The sequence below is a fragment of the Hevea brasiliensis genome, chromosome 1 (genome assembly GCF_030052815.1).
Source record: "Hevea brasiliensis isolate MT/VB/25A 57/8 chromosome 1, ASM3005281v1, whole genome shotgun sequence".
NCBI lineage: Eukaryota > Viridiplantae > Streptophyta > Magnoliopsida > Malpighiales > Euphorbiaceae > Hevea > Hevea brasiliensis.
Window position 1 is genome coordinate 89,051,813 of NC_079493.1, and position 26,942 is coordinate 89,078,754.

At 32.8% G+C, this 26,942-nt stretch overlaps 1 protein-coding gene across 3 annotated transcripts; it reads right to left on the reverse strand.

Annotated features, from left to right (window-relative positions):
- Positions 1-274: 274 nt before the first annotated feature.
- LOC110640928 (uncharacterized) lies at positions 275-14,670 on the reverse strand. Of its 3 annotated transcripts, XM_021792472.2 has the most exons (5): positions 14,287-14,670; positions 14,089-14,137; positions 12,574-13,276; positions 12,392-12,475; positions 275-565 (listed from the first exon to the last, which is right to left on the reverse strand). In XM_021792472.2, exons 3-5 carry the CDS (start codon positions 13,274-13,276, stop codon positions 474-476), a joined length of 879 nt encoding a protein of 292 aa, XP_021648164.2. In that variant the 5' UTR covers positions 14,089-14,137; positions 14,287-14,670; the 3' UTR covers positions 275-473. The 3 variants fall into 3 exon arrangements, with proteins under 3 accessions (XP_021648164.2, XP_021648163.2, XP_058001871.1); XM_021792471.2 differs by lacking the exon at positions 14,089-14,137 and having other exon boundaries at positions 14,287-14,668; XM_058145888.1 differs by lacking the exons at positions 275-565; positions 14,089-14,137 and adding an exon at positions 595-614 and having other exon boundaries at positions 14,287-14,669.
- Between the last annotated feature and the right edge of the window lie 12,272 nt (positions 14,671-26,942).

Genomic DNA, 26,942 nt, shown 5'->3' on the forward strand with positions numbered 1-26,942 from the left:
AAAAAAAAACTAATTTTTTAAAAATTACTACTCCTTAAAAATTTTAAAATTCCAAGGATTTTAGTGCCATTAAAATTTAGCAGGTAACAATAAAAATTTTTGTGAAATTACCATTACACCCTTCAAAATTTTTAAAATCTCGGAGAGGCCAACCCATGAGTGGCTACGTCTCCGCTGCCTTCCATCAACCCCTTGAAAAAAAACATTGTTTTCAAAATGATTACAATGTTAAAAATTACTACAAATTACAAGTGAAACCTGCTAGAAACCAAAATAGGAAGAAAGAAATGAAAACTACTATTTATAGCACTTCATTACAATATATCTGGAAATCAATACTGTCAACAGCTTGTGCGGATTTAAACTGAAGCCAATACTGCAGTTAGGGTTAAAGGAAGAAAGATACAAGTGCCTCGAGGCATATTTCCGTTATCAGCCAAAGGAACTTATGACAGTTACATTACTCTTAACTTCTATAGTTGGCTTTGACAAGCTGCAGATGCTTTAACGTTCTTCATGGACTTCCCCAGTACATTTAGAACCCCAACACGTTGCACCTCTTTTGCTGTTAACAGCGGAGAAAGAATTGAAGCATGACGTCTATTAGCTTCAAGCTGTCTCAAAATATTGAAGATGACTATAGCGCCAAGCAAATAGACACAATATAGCAGGCAGCAAAATGTAGAGAGTAGAATTACTAAAGGTCATCTACTTATTATTTTCTTTAAACTGAACCAAATTTCATTATTTCAACAAAGATATCAATGTTGTCCATACAAGATTTTAACTCCTACATCTACCATCTCTGATGGGTATACAATAATAATCCAATGGTTTTCCCAACAAACCAGACTGAGCCCATGAAAACGAAAGCAGAGATAATAAAATCCAGAAACTCAGACCTACGACCAAAATCTAAACCACCAAATTTTAAACCTGTAAAATGCAACCAACCACCTGGTTATTATAACTTCTTTAGCTATTCTTAAAAGATATGGCTGCCAAATATGAAACATGAAAGCCCCAGATAATTGTGCAGAAGTCATACTAAACTAAAAGAACGCCCCTATAACAGCCAAGCTAAAATCCAAGACACGCTGCTCTTAGGAAGCAGTGCTAGAGCATCTCGGTTTAAGTCCGACTGGCGGCATAAACATCCTGTATGTAATTTTCAAAATGATACAATAAATCCTATAATGAATTCAATTCTTGATTTCAATTCCTCATAATTGCGCCCCTCTTTTTTTTTTAATTTTTATGATATTCTCGACTTTAGAACATATATTAACGCATATATCTTTTTCAGTCATGCCAATTGTAATGTCTGCTCAGCAATCAAACATAAAAGGTGAAGTTGGCAAACGCTTGAAACAACAAATAAATCTAGTGAGTACATAACAAGGATAATTAGGAGATATCATTACTTGAAGATTCTCTCTCTCTCTCTCTCTCTCTCTCTCATGCGCACACACGTAAACATTTCTGGAAAAGCACAAAAACACTATCACATGCAGTGCTAAAAGTTATGCATGCATTAAATTGCCTCCACAAGCCAATATTGAGTTACACATAGGGATGAGCACTATTCGGTTTGAACCAAAGAAACTGAACCGAACTGCCCTAATTTGGTTCGACTTTTAAAGTAACTCGGTTCAGTTCGATTTTAAATTTTAAAAATTTTGGTTATTTCAGTTTGGTTTGGTTATGAAGAAAAAAAAATCAATTGAACTGAACCGAACCGAATCAAATTATTTTATTGATTTTTAAATTACTTTATTTTTATAGAAAATTTATATATTATATGTATTATTTTATATATAAAAATTATTTCATTTCATTGATTAATAATTATTATGTTCAAATCAAGGTCAAAATCAAATAACTTGAAAATTAAGTCTAAATGAAAAAACTAATCAAAATCCAAAAATCAATCAGTTCGAACCGAATGAAACCGAATTAAGACGGTTCGGCTCGGTTCGGTTTTTTATACAGTTTGGAGTGGTTCGATTTCTAAAATATAATAATTCAGTTTTGTCGATTCAGTTTGATTCGATTTGAACCGAATACTCAGCCCTAGTTACACGTGACAAGCATTTGAAAACAAGGTTTTAAAATCCGACCCAATCATTGAACCAATGAAAACAGAGAGCTATGGTTTTAAAATTCAACCATGGTTGAACTGGAGTTTATCCACTATACATTAAATAAATATTAATTAGATATCATAAAATTAATGGTCCCTTCAAAAATAATCATAAATATTTCAATTAATAGTTTAATATATTTTATTAAGAATTGCTAAAATAAAGCTAGTTAATATGTAATTTTTTTATTAAAAATAATTTAAAATCTATATTTTGAATTTTAGTTTTTGAATGATAGTATTTTTATAAAAAAACATTTAAAATAAAATTTTCATAATAGTAAATTTTATATCAATGAAATATAAAGTTTGATGTATTTAAATTCTATACAATAATAAATAGAAAAAAAATGTATGTTAAAAAATAAAACAATAATTAAATAATTCAAGTTTAAAGGAACTAAATAAATTATTTACACCCTTAGTGCTAAGAATGTAAGTTCGCCTGGTGAAAAGACACATTCTCCTATACAAATCAAGGGTTCAACAACCCCTATAGGCAAGAATCCTTTTTTTTTTTTCCTTTTTCCACTGAGAAAGAAAGAAAGATGCCCATTGTTAAACCAGACAGGACATGACAGTGGTCCGGAGCTCAAAATGATATATTAATTGGCTTTTAAGGATCATTTATCTTTTAACTCATCATAATATATTATGTAATATCACCCCTATTAATCTCACACCGTGGCCTGTGCATTAGGTCAATGGTAATAGGATTTGTTGTACTATAATAATTTCATGCACTTCTTTTCCATTTCAAACTATATGATAAGCCACAAACGAGGACTTAATTTTTCCACCTTTGCTGAAGGCACATAGGACAGATAGTAGAACAGATAGTGGAACAGAATACAAGATAGGCATAGAAACAATAAAAGATATCATAGAATGAAACCAATTAGGAAGGAACAGGATAGGAGGAGGATCAGGGTTGATACTTAGAATGTTGGATCACTTACAGGACAATTAATGGAGCTTGTGGATACCTTGAAAAAGAGAAGGGTGAATGTTGCTTGCATTCAGGAGACTAAATGGGTAGGAGAGAAAAACAAGGAAATGGGTAATTCATGGTACAAACTATGATTTGCCGGAAAGAAGAAAAACAAGAACGGAGTAGGCATAATCATAGACAGAACATTGAAAGACGCAGTAATAGCTGTGAAAAGAGTAGGAGATAGAATTATACTAGTAAAGCTAGTACTAGAAGGAGAAAACAATAAATGTAGTTAGTGCTTATGCCCCACAAATAGGACTAGATAATAAGAGTAAATAAAGGTTTTGGGAAGATATGGATGATTTAATGTAAAACATACCGAATGAAGAGAATGTTTTCATTAGTGGAGATTTGAATGGACATGTAGGAAGTAATAGACAAGGTTATGAGAATATTCATGGAGGTTTAGGTTTTGGCAGTCGAAATGATGAGGGAAAAAGCATCCTAGATTTTGCTATGACATACGACCTAATACTATCAAATACCTAATTTATAAAAGGAGAGTCACATTAGTTACTTTCAAAAGTGGGCAACATAAAAACCAAATCAACTTCCTCTTAACCAGGAAGACAAATAGAGCTCTATGCAAGGCTTGCAAGGTCATTCCAGGAGAGACTTTAACAAGTCAATATCGGTTAGTGGTCTTGGATGTTAAGTTTAAGAACAATTCAAGTAAGGTCAGAAGAAATAATGTAGCTCAAACAAAGTGGTGGGAATTCAAAGGAGTAAAGCAAGTGAAGTTCAAAATTAAGCTTCTTGAGTCCGAAACATGGTAACTGAATATAAAGGCCAATGATATGTGAATATAGATGGCATCAACGATTATAGAAGTAACTAGAAAAGAACTTGGAGAGTCTAAAGGACATGGACCACTCTCAAAAGACAGATGGTGGTGGAATGAGGAAGTACAAAAAGCTGTGAAGAGAAAAAGAGAATAGTACAAGAAATTACCTAAATGTGATAATAATGAGGCATATGAACAATACAAGATAACAAAGAAAGAGGCAAAAAAAGCAGTTAGTCAAGCAAGAGCGCAAGTCTTTGAAAAGTTATATGAGAAACTTGAAACTAAAGAAGGGGAGAAAGATATTTATATATTAGCAAGGAGGAGAGAAAGGAAATGTCAAAATTTCAATCAAGTTAGGTGCATTAAGGATAAAGAAGGAAAAGTGTTAGTGAAAGATGAGGACATTAAAGAAAGATGGAGAAATTATTTTAATGATCTCTTTAATAATAGTAAAAATAGTAACAGCGTGAATATAGACTATAGAACAATACAACAGAATGTGAATTATACTAGAATGATTAGATCTTTAGAAGTAAAGAAAGCACTTAAGAGAATAAAAGTGGGTAAAGCCTGTAAATCCGATGGAATACCAATTGAAGTGTGGAAGTGTTTAGGAGATATGGGAGTGACATGGTTAACTAAATTATTTAATAAGATTCTAAACTCAAAGAAAATGTCAGATGAATGGAGAAGGAGTATTTTAGTATCTATTTTTAAAAATAAGGGAGACATACAGAGTTACTCAAACTATAGGGAAATTAAACTCATGAGTCATACTATGAAGTTGTGGGAGAGAGTTGTGGAGCATCGACTACGTCATGATACTTCTATCTCTCTTAATCAATTTGGCTTCATGTCCGATCGTTCAACTATGGAAGCGATCTTTCTCATTAGAAGCTTGATGGAGAAATATAGAGATGTGAAAAAAAATCTACACATGGTTTTTATTGATTTGAAGAAGGTTTATGCTAGTGTTCCAAGAGATGTCTTATGGAAAGTGTTAGAACAAAAGAGGGTATCTATTAGATATATACAAGTGTTGAAAAATATGTATAAAAGAGCAACTACTATTGTGCGCACAGTGAAAGGGGACACAAGAGATTTTCCAATCTCAGTTGGATTATACCAAGGATCAGCTATAAGCCCTTACCTTTTTACATTAGTTTTAGATGAATTGACGAAACATGTACAACATAGTATTCCTTGGTGCATGATGTTTGCGGATGATATTGTTCTGATAGATGAGACGCGATAAGGAGTTAATAGAAAGCTAGCGCTTTGGAGAAGTACTCTAGAGTCAATGGGCTTTAAGCTAAGTAGAACGAAGACAGAATACACGAATTGCAAGTTCAGTGAAGGCCAAATTGGTGATAGGGAAAGAGTTAGTTTGGATGAAGTGGTACTGTCCCAAAGTAATTACTTTAAATATCTCGGCTCAGTCCTTCAAGTAGATGGAGGGTGTGAGAAGAATGTTAGTCATAAGATTAAAGCCGAATGATTGAAGTGGAGACGTGCCACGGGAGTTTTATGTGATCGCAAGATTCCCAATAAGTTGAAAGGAAAATTTTACCGTACAGCCATACGACCGGCCATGTTATATGGTAGTGAGTGTTGAGCACTGAAGGAGTCGCATGCATCTAAGATAAGAGTTGCAGAGATGAGAATGTTAAAGTGAATAAGTGGCCATACTAGACTAGATAAAGTCCGTAATAAGAGTATTAGAGAAAAGGTAGGAGTAGTGCCAATTGTGGATAAGTTGAGAGAAGGGAGATTCAGGTGGTTTGGTCATGTTAAGCGTAGACATACGGAGGCTCCCATTAAACAAGTAGAGTACATTAGATTAGAGGATAGAAAAAAAAAAATGGGTAGACCTAAATTGACTTGGAGGAGAGTAGTACAACGTGACCTAAAAGCATTACACATTTCTGAGGATTTAACCCAAAATCGTTTAGAGTGGAGAAAGCGAATCCATATAGCCGACCCCAAATTTTTGGGATAAAGGTTGAGTTGCGTTGAGTTGCTGAAGGCACATAGGGGTCCTAGAACCAAGCACAAGGCACAGTCATATGCCTTTGAGATGTGAGATACAAAAGGGCTGAAACAAATTAGAGGAAGACAACAATAAGAATCTATATATAAAAATTATCTTTTAAAGTTAATTTCAAATATATTAGTTATATATTTATATCTAATGATGAATATTAACATAATATATAATATATGAACAAAGGTGGTGAATCTGGTAAGGTGGGTATCTAGCAGGGCTAGGCAAAATTGACATTTTTAGCTATGATATCTATTTTGTCCAAATATTAAAGAGGATAACATTAAAATAAATCTTTACCATATAAATTCGTATAGCTGTTGAAGGTGCACTATGGCACAATGCAAGGCATAGGGAAAATCAATCATTGTAAGGAAAATGACCTTAATGAGATGCGCAATAAGGCATGCCTCCATAATATTTATTACTTAGGTTTATTTTTATTTACTTTGTGTACAAATTTCCTTGTATAAATGCATTACCATGGCATTAAGAACATCCAATCAGATTAAAACAATAAAAATAAGGACAAAAGCCAATATCAATTTAAATCAAGCAACCTTTCTACACATGGAAGAAGAAATTACTACTGTTAGGGGTTTCCTAAAACACACAACCAAACCTATTCTCTCCATTATTTTTTGTTCAGTCTTCTCTTTTCTACTTCAATTTTCGTTTTCTTTTTTCAAGCCCATTCATTCTTTATTTATTTATTTAGTTTTTCAATCTATTATGCTGCACCAATCAATTCAAATATGATGGCCTAGGACCCCTTTTCTCCATTCCACCTCTATTACCTCTCAGTCCCCCTAGCAAAGAACAAAATTTTAAACCACCACAATTAGGGTAAGTAAAGACATTACCGTGACTACATCTTCTTCTTCTTCTTCTTTTCTTTCCTTTTTTTGGTCATGATGAAGAAGGCTATATTACTCTTGTTGATGGGTAGTTGCTTTAGGGATTATTGATACTTAGGGAGTGTTTGATTTACCTGTTGGGTGCATCTAATAACTGATAGACACCTAAACAGGCAAATTATAGTTTTTGGCAAGCTTAAAAATATAGAGCTGATAATTCATGGGCAAATGATATGATACCCATAAGCTGCAGTTTGTATCAGCTCTATTTTTAGAGCTGTTTCTCATCAATTAGCTGATTTGATTTTATTTTTTATTTTGATCATATTATCCTTTTTTATTTAATTTGAAAATTAATATTATTAATAATTTTATTTTTTTATTTGTAATTTTAACATTTTAACTAACGTATTTCAACTTTGTTAAAATATTTTTTATTAATAACATAAAATATAAAATATTTATTTATATCTAAAAATTTAAAATTAATTATAAATTTTTCTATTAACAATAATAATTATTTTATTATTTTATCGATATTTTTAAAATTATTTAATTATCTTTAAAAATAATTATTTTCTTATTTCAATAATAAAATAAATGATATAATATAATAGATTAATAATTATATATTTATTCAAATACTATAATATATTAATTTAATAATCATATATTTAATTTAATAATAAAATAAATAATATAATGAAATAAATTTATAATTTTATATTTATTTAAATAATAAAATGAATTATATGATATATATCATTATTAATCATTTCACATATCAACATCAACAGCTAAATATAATTTTACCAAACACTTAACATAAAACAGCTATCATCAACTATCAATTATCAGCTATCAGCTAACAGTTAACAATAACAGCTATCAGCTAATAGTAACAGCTATCGGCTAACAGCTATCAGTTATATTCAACAATTAAACCAAACAAACCCTTAGTAGGAATATAGGATTATGGGTTAAGATGTTATTAAAAAAAAGTTATTTATTTTTAATATCATTTGGATTTAAAAACATTAGTGCTAGATTTTTAAATGTTTATGTTATTGATGCATCTAACTGTGTTAGACTCTTATATAGATTTAATTGTCCTGTTGTATTTCTTTTATGTATGATATCTCTCGGACACATCTGTGACTTGCACACTCGAGCTCCAAGATCCCTTTTGAGCCTTAATGGCAATGCACCTTGCCCTATGAATTCATGTACAACTAACTATTCTTATGCAAAAATCTCAAGAATTTCATGGAGCCATCAAACATGGTTCAAGATTGTTTTGATATGCAAGACCGCTTAACAAGAATGTTAACCACAAGTGCTGGTGCTGGGATTTGAATCCCAAATGGTCAAAAAGTTGGAAAACATATGTTTTCTGAATGGAAAAGAGCACCCAATTATAAAAGAAAAATCATAGAAAATGCCCTAAGGTTGTTTTCCAATGCTCAGCTGTAATTATGAAAAATAGGAAAACTCGTTTTATGTTTTCCATTAGGAAAACTTTTGCATCTTAGCACCAAAACCTATTTTCTAGTTTCTTTGAAAAATTTTCCAGAAAACTAGCATATTCCGCAAGTAAACACACCCATATGTTCCCAAAAAATATTCTTAGGAGTAAAAATGCAGACCATCACCACTGCCATATCCAGCAGCCACTACAGCCACAACCACATCATGGTGCTCCACCACCATCACCAATTTATCATACTTTGAGAAAATGAGTGTGTTTAGTTGAGTTAAATTGGTATGGAGATATATAAATGCCAAATAGGTTATAAATGGATGGATGGGTCATTTATAATCCAACACAGTACCCACACCTACCCATCTGCCACCTCTAGGCTTTAGTACAACTGCAGTGGTAGTAATGTGTATATTAGCCATGGTGTCATCATTGTCTGCTATAAATAACACCCTCAAATTAATACTAGTATCATTCGCCAAGAATTATTCTCCCTTCCCTCCCTCTTTCCGCTCCGATTGCTCTCCCACCAAAAAAAGGATACAATAAAAGGAAGAGCACCTATGTTCTAAAAATAAGGCCAAAAATAAAATAGCACACTTAAAAAATTAACAGGTCCATGGGCAATGCAATAGGTACAACTTTCCTTATATCTTAATAAGTGAAGCCGCAAATATGACATAAATATACTATTTTATTTGCTAGGTCTTGTTAAATGGATCCTATCTATTTTCTATGCAAGGAAAAAAATTCTTGCAAATGCATATAAATTCTGAAAAGAAATTTGTCCTATATGCTCTTCATACATCTTGCGTAATCTAATGCAAAAATCATTCTTAGGTAAAACAAGTATCTTAAAAGCCCAGGGTAAAATGAACAATACAAAAACATAGACAAGTTCATTTGTTCAACTGAACCGGACAGAATTGCTTAATGTATGATATATATAAAGTACGGATAGTGGGTACAAACTTGTGAACGAATATCAACTATAACATATATAGAAGTGTGTATTTATATTATTTATAAAACAAATATTAACTAAAATAATTAATATGTTAAAAATTTATTCCTATTATAAATCTTGTAACCAGATCGGTCTACTCTTGTGATTAGACTTAGTAATTACCACTTCAAACTATATAGATTTCAGCATTCTTCAAAGGGGAAAAAGAGAAAACTACAGAGCTGGAGACATAGATGCAAGTAATTTAGTTGAATAGACTAAAGCAAGACATATATGAGACAAATTTAATTGGCTGGGATTAGACTTTAAATATTGATTATTACCATCTCTTGTATATATAATTCATGGATCATATTGAATTCAATATATATTATAATTTCCCAACCCATCTTAACTTTAGGGGCCTACTAATCTTCTACAATTATAATTGGAGTTGTCCATATTGACTTGGATTCTTCAAAAAGTAAAAATAAAAAAACGCAGCTATCACTTATGAATAAGATATAAAAGAAATCTAAATCGTCCAACTATATAAGGAAAATTACTTAATAAAATGAAAATTTATTCATAAAAAATATATATTTATCTATAATATCTATAAATAGATAGATAGATTAATATATAAAAATACAAATAAAAAAGATAAACATTTGAATAGACAAAAATTACATAATTATATTTGTTATTTATAAGAATTAATTATATTTCTTATAGTGTTGTTAAAGGCGCTCGAGGCGCCCTGGCGAGGTGAGGCGCCCTGGCGAGGTGAGGCGCCACTCTCACGCCTCGCCTAGCACTGCCTGGGTTCCCATCAATGAGGCGAGCGCCTCGAAGCAAAGAGGCGAGAGGCCCCTTGAGTCAACGCCTCTGTAATGAAATGACAATTTTTTTTTAATTATTTAAAGCCAAAACAAAAAAAAAATCCCCAAGCCACCTGCCTCAATCCTCACAAGAAAGGAAGATCAGCACTCTCAAGTCTCAATTGTGGCATTCAGCAGCACTTTCAGGTCTCTCTCTCTCTCTCTCTCTCTCTCTCTCTCTCGATCCCTCTTTCATCTTCGTCTTTTTCTTCTTCTTCTTCTTCTTCTTCTTCCCCTATTCCTTGTTGCTGCTACGACCTGGGAAACCTTTTTTTTTTTTCCTTTTCCTCTCCTCCTTCTCTAATGCTATTGTATGGGCATTATTCACCTGGGAAACCTTTTTTTTTTCCCTTTTCCTCTCCTCCTTCTCTAATGCTACTGTATGGGCATTATTCTTCTTCTTCCCTATTCTGTGCTGCAGTATGTTTTGTGTACCTTTTTTTTTTTCCTTTTCCTCTCCTTCTTATATAATTTTGCTGTATGGGTATTAGGTATGCAGTAGTCTTGTTAATTTTCTATTTTGTTCAGTTTTTTTTTAATTTTTTATTTTAATTGTTAATTTGTTTACTTTTTTTTATTCTTAATATTTTGTTTTTAATTTGTTAAATTAGTTGGTAATTAGTTGTTCAAATTATATGGGTAATGTTAATTTGTTAATTTTTTTACTTTTAATTTGTTAATTTATCAATTTGTTATTATTCTTGTTACTTTAACTTGATATTCTTATTGATTAGTTGTTTAATTTATATGGGTGTTGTTAATTTGTTTACTTTCACTTTGTTAATTTGTTCTTATTTTTGTTAATTTAATTTGATATTCTTGTTAATTAGTTGTTTAGCTTTTATAGGTATTGTTAATTTGTTATTATTCTTATTACTTTAACTTGACATTCTTGTTAATTAGTTATTTAATTTATTGTTTAATTTGTTAATATGTTAGAAGTGCACACACACACACACACACACACACACACACACACATATAATTTAGGTAATTTAGACTATGGCGCCTTGCTTCAAAAAGGCCTCGCCTCGCCTCGCCTCGCCTCCCCTCTCGCCTAAGGCCATAAGGCCCCCTATCGCCTTAGCGTCGCCTTTCGCCTTGATAACACTAATTTCTTACATAATTATTGGTTAGTTCCATCATAACTATTTTCTTCTATTGCATTTAAGTTAATAGTAGGATTAATAACAATTGAAAAGTATATTATATACAAATGACTTAATTGCTAAAGTTTAAACTAATGTCAAAGTTTATGATCAAATTAAAAGTTTTGGCTAAAATTGAAAATGTAAGTAACTCAACTCAACTCAACTCAACTCAACTAAGCCTTTATCCCAAAAATTTGGAGTCGGCTATATGGATTCGCTTTTTCCACTCTGAACGATTTTGGGTTAAATCCTCAGAAATGTGTAATGCTTCTAAGTCATGTTGTACTACTCTCCTCCAAGTCAATTTAGGTCTACCCCTTTTTTTCTTTCTATCCTCTAACCTAATGTGCTCTACTTGTCTAATTGGAACCTCCGTATGTCTACGCTTCACATGACCAAACCACCTCAATCTCCCTTCTCTCAACTTATCTTCAATTGGCACCACTCCTACCTTTTCTCTAATACTTTCATTACGGACTTTATCTAGTCTAGTATGGCCACTCATCCACCTTAACATTCTCATCTCTGCAACTCTTATCTTAGATGCATACGACTCTTTCAGTGCCCAACACTCACTACCATATAACATAGCCGGTCGTATGGCTGTACGGTGAAAATGTAAGTAAAGGTTTCAATTTTTTTTTTTTTTAATCATCTAGACTTAAATTAATAATGACAATATAGTATATGTTGCCCCAAAAAAAAAATTGTCTAATATAATTGCTAGATGTATAACTATTATAAAGGAAGAAAAAAAAAAGCTAAAAATTAAAGAAAAAAAAACTAGCTAGAAATCAAACACCTCTTAGTCCTTAATGAGAAAAAGCCTAGAACATGAACAAGCATTTTAAATCTAAATTAGGAGGATGTATGTTATAAATTATTATTTAGTATTTATATATTACTATAAATAAAATAATTACAAGTTAAAAAAAACCACAAGATGCATGTGCAATGCACATGCTTCAAATATTAGTTGCTTAAAAGAAAAGAATATTGAAATTTCTGCCATAGCCAGCTTAGGTTGCATTTGATAATATCTTTTCATATATATATAGCAACTTATAAGAAAAAAAAAGGGGGATACAAAGCAGATATTTCAAGTTACCTTCTTCCAATGAAAGTTGAATGGACCTCTTCTCCAATTCAACCGCATGCCTGCTAAGCTCAACTGAGGAAAGTGAACGAAGCACTAATAGAAATAAAAATGATACATGAATCAGTGCATAACAAATATTAAAGTGATAAATAGATCACTCCTGGCTGCATTTTTGTAACTCAAGCACTTACTCTGCACATAATCCTCCTGATCTGATTCATCTAATTTCTTCAGTAGAATTTGCAACTGATGATACCGATCTTCCCATTGCAGGTTTTTCATTCCATTAAAATTTTTTGACAAAGAAACAGCAGAAGCAATATGATTATGGTTGGGTTCTGCTGGGGTGAACCTCATGTTAGGGCTGCCAACAGGAAGAGGAACTGAAGATTTTCCAGAGGAATTTGTCAAGGAAGCCACGGGCATAGGTGCAAATGCCGGAAAACCAGAAACCTTTGGCTCCTTTACATGTGGTTTTGGTTGCACGATCTCCTCTGCAAGGTCAAGTTGCCTTGAATTTGTGCAATCAGCATTAATGCTTCTGCCATCGCAAATACTACTCTTGCCGGTTTCTGCTTCAGATTTTCTACGAACATAGACAAGATGAGCATTTGCAGCATTACTACTTGGAGATTGGTGATGTGGAGAGCTCACTGGGCTTTTAGGCGAGGGTCTCTTGATGCCAGAAACTTTAACTGCATCCATAGTTTGTCCTCTATCCATGGGTATTGGAGAATTCCCAATAGAATTGGGAATTCTATTTTCATTCTGCACATCTCTCAATGCTGTCTTCTTTACTGCAACAGGAAATTGCTTATCACAACTAGATAAGCTGGTTTCGGTGTTGCTAAGCCCATACTCATTGAATTTTGAGTCTGCTGTTTGCTGAACCATCTGAACAATATAAAAACATGGTCAGAAATCCAGAAGGCCTTAGTTTTAAACTTTTGAAGTCAATAGAACATCAAGTTATATTGTCATTAAAAAAAAAAAATTAGAGCAGAGCTTCTATGAAGGGTATTTCATAATTCATATATGCTAATAGCACTGCCTTGTTATGTGCTTCTTGCGAAAAAGCAGCAAGCTTTATACCCAAAAGGTGTAGCTGTCAAAGGAATGCCAGCAAGGAGGTTACCCCCCAAAAATTACTCTGCACCCAAGCCCATTAACATCAAACTTACCGTACCCATTACCATGAATCAAAACCTGATTAGGATTCACACCTGCTACCCTGTCCATTCCAAATATGAATCCTGTTACCTGCACACCACCTGAAACACAAATCTGTTTGTCCCACACAAATCCGTTTGTTTTCTACTTTTATGAACTTCTAATAAAAGAGCAAGAAAAAGATTTGGGTACTTGATCAGAACTAGTATTTGTGGGCGTTTTCAAGACAATGAAATCAAATAAATCATGAATAAATTTATACTAACATACATAACACTGATAAACTATACTTGCACTATAACACGAACTTCATCAAATCAAATATATCATACCCTACAGAAATAAATAATACAAATAAATACCAGAGGCATATCTCCTCTACATTCAGTACATATAAAACGAACCAAAACGCATCACATGATATTATGATAGTGATTCTGCTACTAGACAAGCACAAGGTGAAAGTCGACATACCAAATTGGTGCCGACAACAATGACTAGAGAGTGAGTAACCACAGTATTGAGTTAAGACTTACTGGAAATGGGATGACGCAGCGCCAAGCAACAAAAAGCTAATCAGAAAATCTAATAAAGAAAGCATGATTGTAGTTGATATTCAAACAACAAACAAAGAATCATAATCTAAGGCTTCAATGATCTTCACTGCATTCATACAAAATTAAAAGAATAGTCAAGAAACAAATCTCAGGTTTTAATTGGAAAGCTCAACTCACCCTCACTCCTCACAGAACAGTACTGGCGATGTAGGAAAGGCTCCTTGTCTCCTTCAGTTCAATTACAACAGCCACGGAGATGTCTTCGAAGTGGTGAACAATAGCGAAGACGACAATTAGGGAGAACGGCAATGGTGAGCGAAAGCGACACGATGGATTCAAATTGGCAAAAGAAATGACTTCGACAGTGACGGGGAACAGAAATGGTGAGCGGCCATAGCGGTGGTGGTTTCAAAGTGGCGCAGTGGCAGAAATTGAAGGATTTAGGGTTCGTAAGAGGAATGGTGATTTGTTAAAAGGGATTATTTTTCATCAGAAATAGAGTCGTCTTTCAAAAACTAGACCTTAGCCCACGTCCTGTGGGTAATTATTTTTCGTCTTCTAATTAGTTTTGGATGAAACATCTTATTTAAAAAAAAAAAATAACAATTTCATAAATAAATAAATAAATTTCAAAAAATATATATAATTTTAAGTATCTCAGAAAATTAAGAATTCATATGAATTTAATCCATGAATAAATTTAGTTTTTATGGTGCATAACAATCTTACATGTAACAAAGTTCACATTAATTTTATTAATATTTAAATGCATAAATGACTCATTTCTAAATTTATAAATCAACTTATGAAGTAATTAATTAATTTTTTTTTGACACAATTAGCTTCAACTATTATGAATTACTTCATTTATAAGTTCGTGAGTAAATTAATTTATATATTAATATAATTACTAAAATTTATAAGATAAATATAATTATAAATCAAAAATATAATTAAATTATAAAAATATATAAAATATAATTTATTGTTATTATAATCTAATTAAAAATATCATTATAAATATTAATTTAATTATTACAATTTATTGGTATATAATAAATTATGACAATTAATAAAAATAAAATATTCTTTAGAAGTAATTTAAATAATTAACCTTAATGAGTCAAGTTAGAGCTTAAGTTACGAGCTTGATAAATGAGTTGAGCTAAGCTCATAAACTTAATTAACAAGCTAAATATGAGTTGTTATAATTTTAATAAATGACTAAAATGTGCTTTGAGTTTGAGCAAAATTTAAGCTTAACAAAGTCTAAATGAGTCGAGTTTAAGCTTTAAATTTAAGATCAAGCTCAATGAAAATTTAATAAATAATGTCTAAACTCTTCAAAATTTAACTCGACATGTTAATTTAAATCCTTATGTGAAGTTGAGTTAATTCATATTAAGCTAAATATAACTGATAATGTATCTCTTTAAAACATATATGGCCCTTTAACCATTAATTAATTTACCAAGTATTAATATATACTTTAATATAAAGCGAGTTCATTGGGAACAATAAAGTTATAATTGATTTGGTAGTAAGTTTACCCTTTACTTCATTTTTTTTTTTGTTCCAAGCCTTTTCAAGATCTGGGTTGTTGGAATATTAAATCAAGGATCCAATAACATAATTGTGCATAAATATAACACCCCTATGTTTGGTTGTGCGTTCTACTGTTCCGGTGACCAGTATTGTTCAGACAGCTAGAATGTCTAGAACTACACTTAGGCATGGATGAGGAGACATAAAATAATAAAATACAAAAAAAGAAAATACAAGAAAAACAAAGAAAAAATAATAGCAATGAAATGTAACCAAGTTAAACAAGCCGAGAACCCTAGCGATGGGTGACCGCACCGGAAAGTCGCGGCGTGGACCGTTGACTAGCCCTGGACCGCGGGGAACCCTGCAAAATATTTTTAGGACTTAAATAAATGTCTATTGAAGTATAAATACAATTAGAAATATCAAATAAAAATTAATTAATTAGTACAAAGAAAAAATGAGAAATCGAAAAACAGACAAAACTCGGTGTTATCAAAAAATCGAAAATGCAACCCGAACAAGGGCATATTGTCATTTGACACTCTGAGTTGTCTTTTGACCTAAATGTCTATTAAAAATAAATGATATTACACTTGGAAAATGTCATGAAAAATTAAATTGGTAGTACCTAATGTAAATAGTAAAAATTGGGAGTTAAATGTGGGAAAATGAAATTTTAGATTAAACTAATATTTATTTTAACATAGTGCTCCACTAACTCACCTAAGTGGACCACTTACTCTTCATTTTGGACAGATTTCATCTTCTTCCTCACCTCTCAAAATTCCAGCCGAAAACTTTCTTGAGAAAACCTCCATGGCCACATGGTTTGAAGCTCCATGCAAGCTTGATCCAAGCTTCTTTCCTTGCACTTTCCTTCATTAAAAGTTGTCCATACACCTTGGGCAGTAGATAGGCAACAAGAAGATCAAGTTTGGTTAAGTTTTGAAGAGTTTACAAAGTGGTAAGTAGGTATTTTTGATGCTTGATTCATTAAAGTTTGTGTGGATGTTATGGGTACTTGAATTGTGGGAAGGAGTTTAATGTTTGAAGGGAGATGTATATTTTTGGCAGCCATGGAAACTCCTTAAGGGCAGTTTATCCTTGTATGTAAATGGTAGATTAAAGTGTTGATGAAGTGTTTATGTGTGTAGGAATAAATTGGGTGTTGTATACTGAGTATATGTGAATGTATACTTGAATTTGGAAGCTTGGAAATTAATGAAGAAAGATGTATGAATCGACAGCTTGAATTGTGAACCAAAAAAATGTTATTTCATAGTTTGGTTTATGAAATTGTATGGTTGAATTATGGTACTTGTTGTGGCAGCTTGTGTATATGTATAAGGGTTTGAATGTGGATATGTAAATGAGTCATATTATGTAGTTAAATTGTGTGTAAATTGGACTTAGTAAATTCTGTACTATAAGGTGCATATTGAGTGTGGTTATAAGCTGCCAAAATAACCAACAATGTGAAGTAAAAAGTGTTTATGTTATGGTACAAAACAACAATGGCATGAATGTGTAATTTGGTAAGTGTTAAAAGTGTATTTGGTATGTAATGGAGAGTGTTGCAATAAGGCAGTGTGTATTTTGACTTAGAACTTTAAGTGTATGGCTCCAATTGGCATGAGACCAATTGGAGATGAAACTAGGCACAAAAAGTGCCAACTTTCATGAAGGAAGCTTACCAAAATTCTGCTTGGAAGGTAACTTGAAAAATGACCAAATCCATATTAGTGCAATTAAGTCCTGAAAATTGACCATTTGGGTAGCAGTTAGTGTTTTGGCCATAACTCACTCAAAACAGGTCCAATTGACCTGAAATTTTTACCATGAATATTTAGACATATATCTACAAGTCTTATGAAGACACTAAAGTCCACAAATGACCATAAGCAAGTCAAATAGCTTGCACAAGTTCGGGTCCAAAAACTGGCCAAACCAAAAGTGACCTAAAATGACCTAAAGTGACCAATTTTGATGCATTTTGACCAGCAATAGTAAAATGACCATAACTTGATCTACATAACTCAGAATGACCTGTAATTTTATCCCGCGTGCAATAAGACATAGATCTACAAGTTTGTAGTTTTGATCGAAACCCGAAAACTGAGAAAACTAGGTCATCCGACTAGGTTAAATTAGTATACTGGGATCCGATAATTTGGAATAAAATGCAATATACATGGAAATGAATTTGGTAACATGTACCAATATTAAAAGGCTACAAATGTGACATATTGGCAACTTTAAAACCTAATTCACCTAGAATGCATCGAGGGTCAACATCTTAGGTTGACTAAGGAATTAATAGAATTCAATAAATTAATTATTAAGCATTATTGTTAGAGACAGTTTAAATGAATACTAAAACACTTCAAATTGTGTTTCTCAGTTAGTAAAGACTCAGGGAAAGGGAAGGAAACACTGAGTCAGAGCCAAGAGACAGTTATCAGAGGTTTGTGCACAACTAGTTTTTAACTGATTTTGTTCTGAATATTTCATATGATTAAATGATATATTTTTCTTATGTATTATGTTTAACAAGCATTGGATTTAATTCAATGATTATTGAAATTGTTATAGTATGTATGAATTTAACTTTGTGAAATGGTATTTCCACAAGTATTAAGCATTGTTGTGAATTGAATAAATTATGTTTTGGAAAATTGTGATGGAACATGTTTTGAATTGTGATGGGCAATTTGCATGGAAAAATGCAAATTTATGATTTGAATTATGATGAGCATAAAAATTAATGGATATTGGAATTGACTTTGAATCAAATTATATTGTGATTTATGCTCACTAAAAGGATTGTGATATTATTTTATATCTCACTATAGATGCTTAACTAGGTTATTACCCGTCTCTCTCATTTGTTGAGAAGACAATGGAGTTAGTTGTGTTTTGATTATTATGGTACATGCACAGGCTTAGATTCTCCTCTTATTAGAGGTTAGATCTAAGTTCTTATTTGTTATGACCCTTTCGGAAGATTCATTATTGTAATGTGTACTGTGCACGATGATTCGACCTCCCCGACCATAGGGAGTTAGAATCACCCCGAAGATGGCCCTTTCAGATTAGTCTTGCATAGTTAGTGAGATACATAATGGTTTTGAGATACATAATGGTTTTTGAGATACATAATAGTTAGTGAGATACATAATGGTTTTGAGATACATAATGGTTTTGAGATACAGAATGATTTTTGAGATACATAATGTTTTTGAATAGTAAAGAATTGTGATTTCAATTATGAATTATGTATAATTGATTTTATGGAATTACCTTAAATGGTTAGTTATAATTTGATAAATTGAATTTCGTGATCAAAGTCATTTTATACAAATGATTTACATTATTGGCAATGAATAGCTTGAGTTTTGGAATTTGTTGAGTATTCAGATTTCTAAATTATTTGCTGTAATTTTTGTTAAGGTCTATTGTACTATGTTTTAAATTATAGTTGTGCACCACTGAGTTCAGCACTCAGCGATAGCTTTGTATGCTGTTGCAGGTGAAAAGAGCATAGAGCAATTGAGTAAACTTCTTTGAAGAGACATTCAGATCAGCTCTAGGTATAACCATATACACAGGTTTTGATGTATGCATGTAATAATATGTATGTAAATTATTTGAGCAGTTGTATAAAAACTCTTGTAAAATATTTTGGTATGTAATTAAATGTAAATTATTGTAAATGTAAATTTGAGATTTCATTTACTTGAATAGTTTTGTAATATAAATTTTGAGTCTTGTAATCAATGAAATGTTTCTTTATGATGAGATTAGTTTGAAAATGAATTGATTGTTTATTGAGAATTGAATTGTGAATTGAAATGAAGTTATTGGAGTTATATTTGAGAAAACATATTGGGAGCATTTTCTTTTACAGGATTGAAGAACTATTTTCTCAAAATACAGCCGGCACTTTGCCGAAATGTTGAAAAAAATTTTATAACACCAGAATTTAATCGATGATTTGAATTTCACGAAAATTATTTTAAAATCCCTTGTAGTATATCTAATGGGTTATCGGTAGGCGAAGTACGGTAATTCATTAGGTGTACTACGGAATCATGTTACATCTTACAGGAGAGTAGGGTGTGACATGTTTTGTGGTATCAGAGCAATGGTTTTAAAGTAAATTTTGAGCTGTGAATTTAAAATCTTTTTATCGGTAACTATAACTGCTCAAATGTTTGATACATATAGTGCATTTACATCATAAATATGAAATAATGGAGAGAAATATCCTTGTGTTGGTTGTACAGGAATAGAAAATCCTGTGAAAAGATATGGAAGAAAAGAATAAGACAATAGAACAGTCCGTGATGGCAGAAGTACAAGTTGAGGCCCCAGCTCCTCAAAGTGTCGAAGGCCCGACTGTACCAATTTTACTGATACAAATTACTGTACAAATGGCCCAGCAAATGGCCACTTTCTTTCAACAAATGGCTGATACTCTGTCAGCTCAAGCTCAAGCACAAACCCAACCCCCACAAGGGCAACATGAAATGGAGAAGAGGGAGAAACATATGGATCAAAGCTCAAATAGTAATTTTGGGAAGAGAATAATTTGAGGAACCCCGAGCTCAGAGATATGACAGAGGCGGATCATCAGGGCAGAGAACACCAAGATCTAGTCGTTGAAAAATCAAAAGTTCATATTCTACCCGTTTCTGCCATGTTTGTGGTAAGCTACATGGAGGTATTTGTCGAAGGGCCTCTGGAGCCTGCTACAATTATGGAAAGCTTGGACACTTTGTTAGAGATTGTACTAGAGCACCTTGATCTGCTCTCCGGAGTTCACAGACCGTCAGTCAGAGTCGAGATAGAAATAGAGTTGGTACTCCTCACCACCATAACACAGTGAATCAACCTGAACATAGTAGCACATCAGTCAGAGCGTCTACTATGCGCCAAGGAGAAAGAACAGAAACTTCGGATGTAGCTGCTGGTAAGTTCTTAATTTTTGAAAGAAACAATTAGTTATTATTTGATTCCAGCACTACTTAGTTGTGTGTCAGTGTTAGAACTATATGTTCTGTTGCTAATCCTTTACATGGGAATGAATTTTGATGTATTAGTGACTAGTCTTTTAGGATAAAAACTATAATAACAAGTATGATTGACATTAATTTTGGAAGAATTGTTTGCTAAAAGTATTTTCTAAAACACCATAAATTATAGAGCTAATTGGTAAGCCTACTTAATGTAAGGCAAGAGGACCTAAAAGTAAGTTACAGTAATAGAATTACTCCAGATGAGGGCAAAGATGTTACTGTTAGTAATTGTCAAGGGATATTGTAATCAGAATCAATTTAGGATATTAGTGGATTCGAGAAAGATAAGATGTTAGAAAACCTAGTCCATGAGGTTATAACGTAGAGACTATGTAATGTTCTAAATGTTTGTATTGTAAGCTGCAGATTATAGTACCGACACGAGATTATTGTGTAGAGCTACGTGCTTCCTCGTGATACAATAAAATAAGAATATTTGTAAGTAATCTATAAATTAATACAGTTACGCCCGAATCGAGTGCTATTACTAGAAATAAATGTGAAAATTTTAGTAAGAAATTTAAAACTTCAGAACTAGCCTATCAAATGACTACACTTGTAAGGTAGCTAGAGTCAGTGACTCGGTTACATTAATGTGAACTACCTGTACTATAGTAATTGCTATAAGCTTAGAGATATCAGTACGACTTATCATCCTCAGACGGATGGACAGTCGAAACAAGTGATTCAGGTAAATTTTGAAACTCATTGAGTTTCTATAAATAATGAAATGAAATGATAGTAATAACCTGTAAAATGTAATAAGCCCTCGAGAATATACTGAGAACTTGTGTCCTTGAATCCGAGGGAAAATGGGACAGATACCTTCCACTAACAGAATTTGTATACAATAATAAGTGTCAAGCTAGCATATAAATGGCACCCTATGAAACACTGTAAGGGAACGGAAAACTATGAATTTTGTGATGAGACTTCCAAATACACAGAATAGTCATGACGCAGTATGGGTTATAGTTGACAAACTGATCAAGTCTGCTCACTTTTCGTTAGTTCGGATGGACTATAGCCTGGAAAGATTGGCCAGATTGTACATATATGAGATTGAAAAATTGCATGGAGTGCCAGTATCGATTGTATCTGACAGAGATCCTAGGTTCACTTCTAGATTCTGGGGTAGTCTTCAGAGAGCCCTAGGAACTAGATTGAACTTCAGCATGGCATTTCAGCCACAGACAGATGGCCAGTTTGAGAGGGTAATTTAGATATTGGAGGATATGCTGCGAGCTTGTGTGATTGAGTTTGAAGGTAATTGGGATACACACTTACCTTTGATTGAGTTTGCTTAGAATAACAGCTACCAATCAAGCATTGGGATGCCTCCATATGAAGCTTTGTATGGCAGAAAGTGCAGAACTCCCCTATGTTGGGATGAAGTAGGTGAAAGGAAGATGATTGGGCTAGAAATTATTCAGCAGACAGAGAAGAAGATCAGCTTGAACAAAGATAGACTCAAGGCTGCATCAAACCGTCGGAAGTCCTATGTTGATCTGAAGAGAAGAGACATTGAATATGCAGTGGGTGATAAAGTATTCCTCAAAGTTTCTCCTTGGAAGAGGATTATGAGATTTGGCAGAAAGGGAAAAATGAGTCCTCGTTTCATCGGACCATATGAGGTTCTGGAGAGAGTGGGTCTTTTGGCATATCGGTTGGCATTACCTCCAGAGCTAGAAAGGATACACAGTGTGTTCCATGTATCCATGTTAAGGAGGTATAGATCTGAGCCATCTCATGTACTATCAGTTGAAGAGATTAAGGTAAATCCAGACCTCTCATATGAGGAAGAACCCATAGAAATTCTGGCTTATGAGGTGAAGCAGCTGAGGAACAAACAGATACACCTGGTTAAAGTGCTGTGGAACCATCATTCAGGCTAGGAAGCTACTTGGGAACGTGAAAAGGATATGAGGAGACAGCACCCACAGCTATTCAGAGACTAATGCCAGGTAAAATTTCGAGACGAAATTTATTTTAAGGGGGGCAGAATTGTAACACCCCTATGTTTGGTAGTGCGCTCTACTGTTCCGATGACCAGTGTTGTCCGGACAGCTAGGATGCCTAGAACTACACTTAGAAATGGATGAGGAGACATAAAATAATGAAATACAAAAAAAGAAAATACAAGAAAAAAAAAGAAAAAATAATAGCAATGAAATGTAACCAAGTTAAACGAACCGAGAACCCTAGCGATGAGTGACCGCATCGAGAAGTCGCGGCGTAGACCGTTGACTAGCCCTGAACTGCGGGGAACTCTGGAAAATATTTTTAGGACTTAAATAAATATCTATTGAAGTATAAATACTATCAAAAATATCAAAGAAAATTTAATTAATTAGTACAAAGAAAAAGTGAGAAATCGAAAAACGGACAAAACTCGGTGTTACCGAAAAATCAGGAATGCAACCCGAACAGGGGCATTGTGGTTATTTAACACCCCGAGTTGTCTTTTGACCTAAATTTCCATTAAAAATAAATGATATTATACTTGGAAAATATCATGAAAAATTAAATTAGTGGTACCTAATGTAAATAGTAAAAATTTGGAGTTAAATATGGGAAAATGAAACTTTAAATTAAACTAACATTTAATTTTAACATAGTGCTCCACTAACTCACCTAAGTGGACCACTTACTATTCATTTTGGATAGATTTTATCTTCTTCCTCACCTCTCAAAATTCCAGCCGAAAACTTTCTTGAGAAAACCTCCATGGCCGCATGGTTTGAAACTCCATGCAAGCTTGATCCAAGCTTTTTTCCTTGCACTTTCCTTCATTAAAAGTTGTCCATACACCTTAGGCAGCAGATAGGCAGCAAGAAGATTAATTTTTGGTGAAGTTTTGAAGAGTTTCAAAAGTGGTAAGTAGGTATTTTTGATGCTTGCTTCATTAAAGTTTGTGTGGATGTTATGGGTACTTGAATTGTGGGAGGATTTTTGGAGTTTGATGTTTGAAGGGAGATGTATATTTTTGGCAGCCATGGAAACTCCTTAAGGGCAGTTTATCCTTGTATGTAAATGGTAGATTAAAGTGTTGATGAAGTGTTTATGTGTGTAGGAATAAATTGGGTGATGTATACTAAGTATATGTGAATGTATACTTGAATTTGGAAGCTTGGAAATTAATGGAGAGAGATGTATAAATCGACAGCTTGAATTGTGAACCAAAAAAATGTTATTTCATAGTTTGGTTTATAGAATTGTATGGTTGAATTATGGTACTTGTTGTGGCAGCTTGTGTATGTGTATAAGGGTTTGAATGTGGACATGTAAATGAGCCATATTATGTAGTTAAATTGTGTGTAAATTAGACTTGGTGAATTCTGTACAATAAGGTGCATATTGAGTGTGGTTATAAGCTGCCAAAATGACCAACAATGTGAAGTAAAATGTGTTTATGTTATGGTACAAAACAGAAATGGCATGAATGTGTAACTTGGTAAGTGTTAAAAGTGTATTTGGTATGTGATGGAGAGTGTTGCAATAGGGCAGTGTGTATTTTGGCCTAGAACTTTAAGTGTGTAGCTCCAATTGGTATGAGACCAATTGGAGTTGAAACTAGACACAAATAGTGCCAACTTTCATGAAGGAAACTTATCAAAATTCTGCTTGGAAGGTAACTTGAAAAATGACCAAATCCGGATTAGTGCAATTAAGGCCTGAAAATTGACCATTTGGGCAGCAGTTAGTGTTTTGGCCATAACTCACTCAAAACAGGTCCAATTAACTTTGAAATTTTTACCATGAATAGTTTAGACATATATCTACAAGTCTTATGAAGACACCAAAGTCCAAAAATGACCATAAGAAAGTCAAATAGCTTGCACAATTTTGGGTCCAAAAACTGGCCGAACCAAAAGTGACCTAAAATGACCTAAAGTGACCAATTTTGATGCATTTTGACTAGCAATAGTAAAATGACCATAACTTGGTCTACATAACTTAGAATGACCTGAAATTTTGCCCCGCGTGCAATAAGACATAGATCTACAAGTTTGTAGTTTTGACTGAAACCCAAAAACCGAGGGAACTAGGTCATCCAGCTAGGTCAAATTAGTATGCCGGGATCCGACAATTTGCAATAAAATACAATATACATGGAAATGAATTTGGTAACATGTACCAATACTAAAAGGCTACAAATATGACATATTGGCAACATTAAAACCTAATTCACCTAGAATGCATCGAGGGTCGACATCTTAGGTTGACTAAGGAATAATAGAATTCAATGAATTAATTATTAAGCATTATCGTTAGAGACAGTTTAAATGAATACTGAAACACTTCAAATTGTGTTTCTCAGTTAGCAAAGACTAAAGGAAGGGGAAGGAAACACTGAGTCGGAGCCAAGAGACAATTATCAGAGGTTTGTGCACAACTAGTTTTTAACTGATTTTGTTTTGAATATTTCATATGATTAAATGATATATTTTTCTTATGTATTATGTTTAACAAGCATTGGATTTAATTCAATGATTATTGAAATTGTTATAGTATGTATGAATTTAACTTTGTGAAATGGTATTTCCACAAGTATTAAGCATTGTTGTAAATTGAATAAATTATGTTTTGGAAAATTGTGATAGAACATGTTTTGAATTGTAATGGGCAATTTGCATGGAAAAATGCAAATTTATGATTTGAATTGTGATGAGCATAAAAATTATTGGATATTAGAATTGACTTTGAATCGAACTGTATTGTGATTTATGCTCACTAAAAAGATTGTGATATTATTTTATATCTCACTATAGATGTTTGACTAGGTTATTACCCATCTCTCTCATTTATTGAGAAGACAATGGAGTTAGTTGTGTTTTGATTACCATGGTACGTGCACAGGCTTAGATTCTCCTCTTATTAGAGGTTAGATCTAAGTTCTTATTTGTTATGGCCCTTTCGGAAGATTCATTATTGTGATGTGTACTGTGCACGATGATTTGACCTCCCCGACCATAGGGAGCTAGAATCCGATTCGACCTCCCCGACTATAGGGAGTTAGAATCACCCCGAAGATGGCCCTTTTAGATTAGTCTTGTATAGTTAGTGAGATACATAATGGTTTTGAGATACATAATGGTTTTTGAGATACATAATAGTTAGTGAGATACATAATGGTTATGAGATACATAATGGTTTTTGAGATACATAATGGTTTTGAGATACATAATGGTTTTGAGATACATAATGGTTTTTGAGATACATAATAGTTTTGAGATACATAATGGTTTTGAGATACAGAATGGTTTTTGAGATACAAAATATTTTTGAATAGTAAAGAATTGTGATTTCAATTATGACTTATGTATAATTGATTTTATGGAATTACCTTAAATGGTTAGTTATGATTTGATAAATTGAATTTCGTGATCAAAGTCATTTTATACAAATGATTTACATTATTGTGATGAGCATAAAAATTATTGGATATTAGAATTGACTTTGAATTGAACTGTATTGTGATTTATGCTCACTAAAAAGATTGTGATATTATTTTATATCTCACTATAGATGCTTGACTAGGTTATTACCCATCTCTCTCATTTATTGAGAAGACAATGGAGTTAGTTGTGTTTTGATTACCATGGTACGTGCACAGGCTTAGATTCTCCTCTTATTAGGGGTTAGATCTAAGTTCTTATTTGTTATGGCCCTTTCGGAAGATTCATTATTGTGATGTGTACTGTGCACGATGATTTGACCTCCCCGACCATAGGGAGCTAGAATCCGATTCGACCTCCCCGACTATAGGGAGTTAGAATCACCCCGAAGATGGCCCTTTTATATTAGTCTTGCATAGTTAGTGAGATACATAATGGTTTTGAGATACATAATGGTTTTTGAGATACATAATAGTTAGTGAGATACATAATGGTTATGAGATACATAATGGTTTTTGAGATACATAATGGTTTTGAGATACATAATGGTTTTGAGATACATAATGGTTTTTGAGATACATAATAGTTTTGAGATACATAATGGTTTTGAGATACAGAATGGTTTTTGAGATATAAAATATTTTTGAATAGTAAAGAATTGTGATTTCAATTATGACTTATGTATAATTGATTTTATGGAATTACCTTAAATGGTTAGTTATGATTTGATAAATTGAATTTCGTGATCAAAGTCATTTTATACAAATGATTTACATTATTGGCAATGAATAGCTTGAGTTTTGGAATT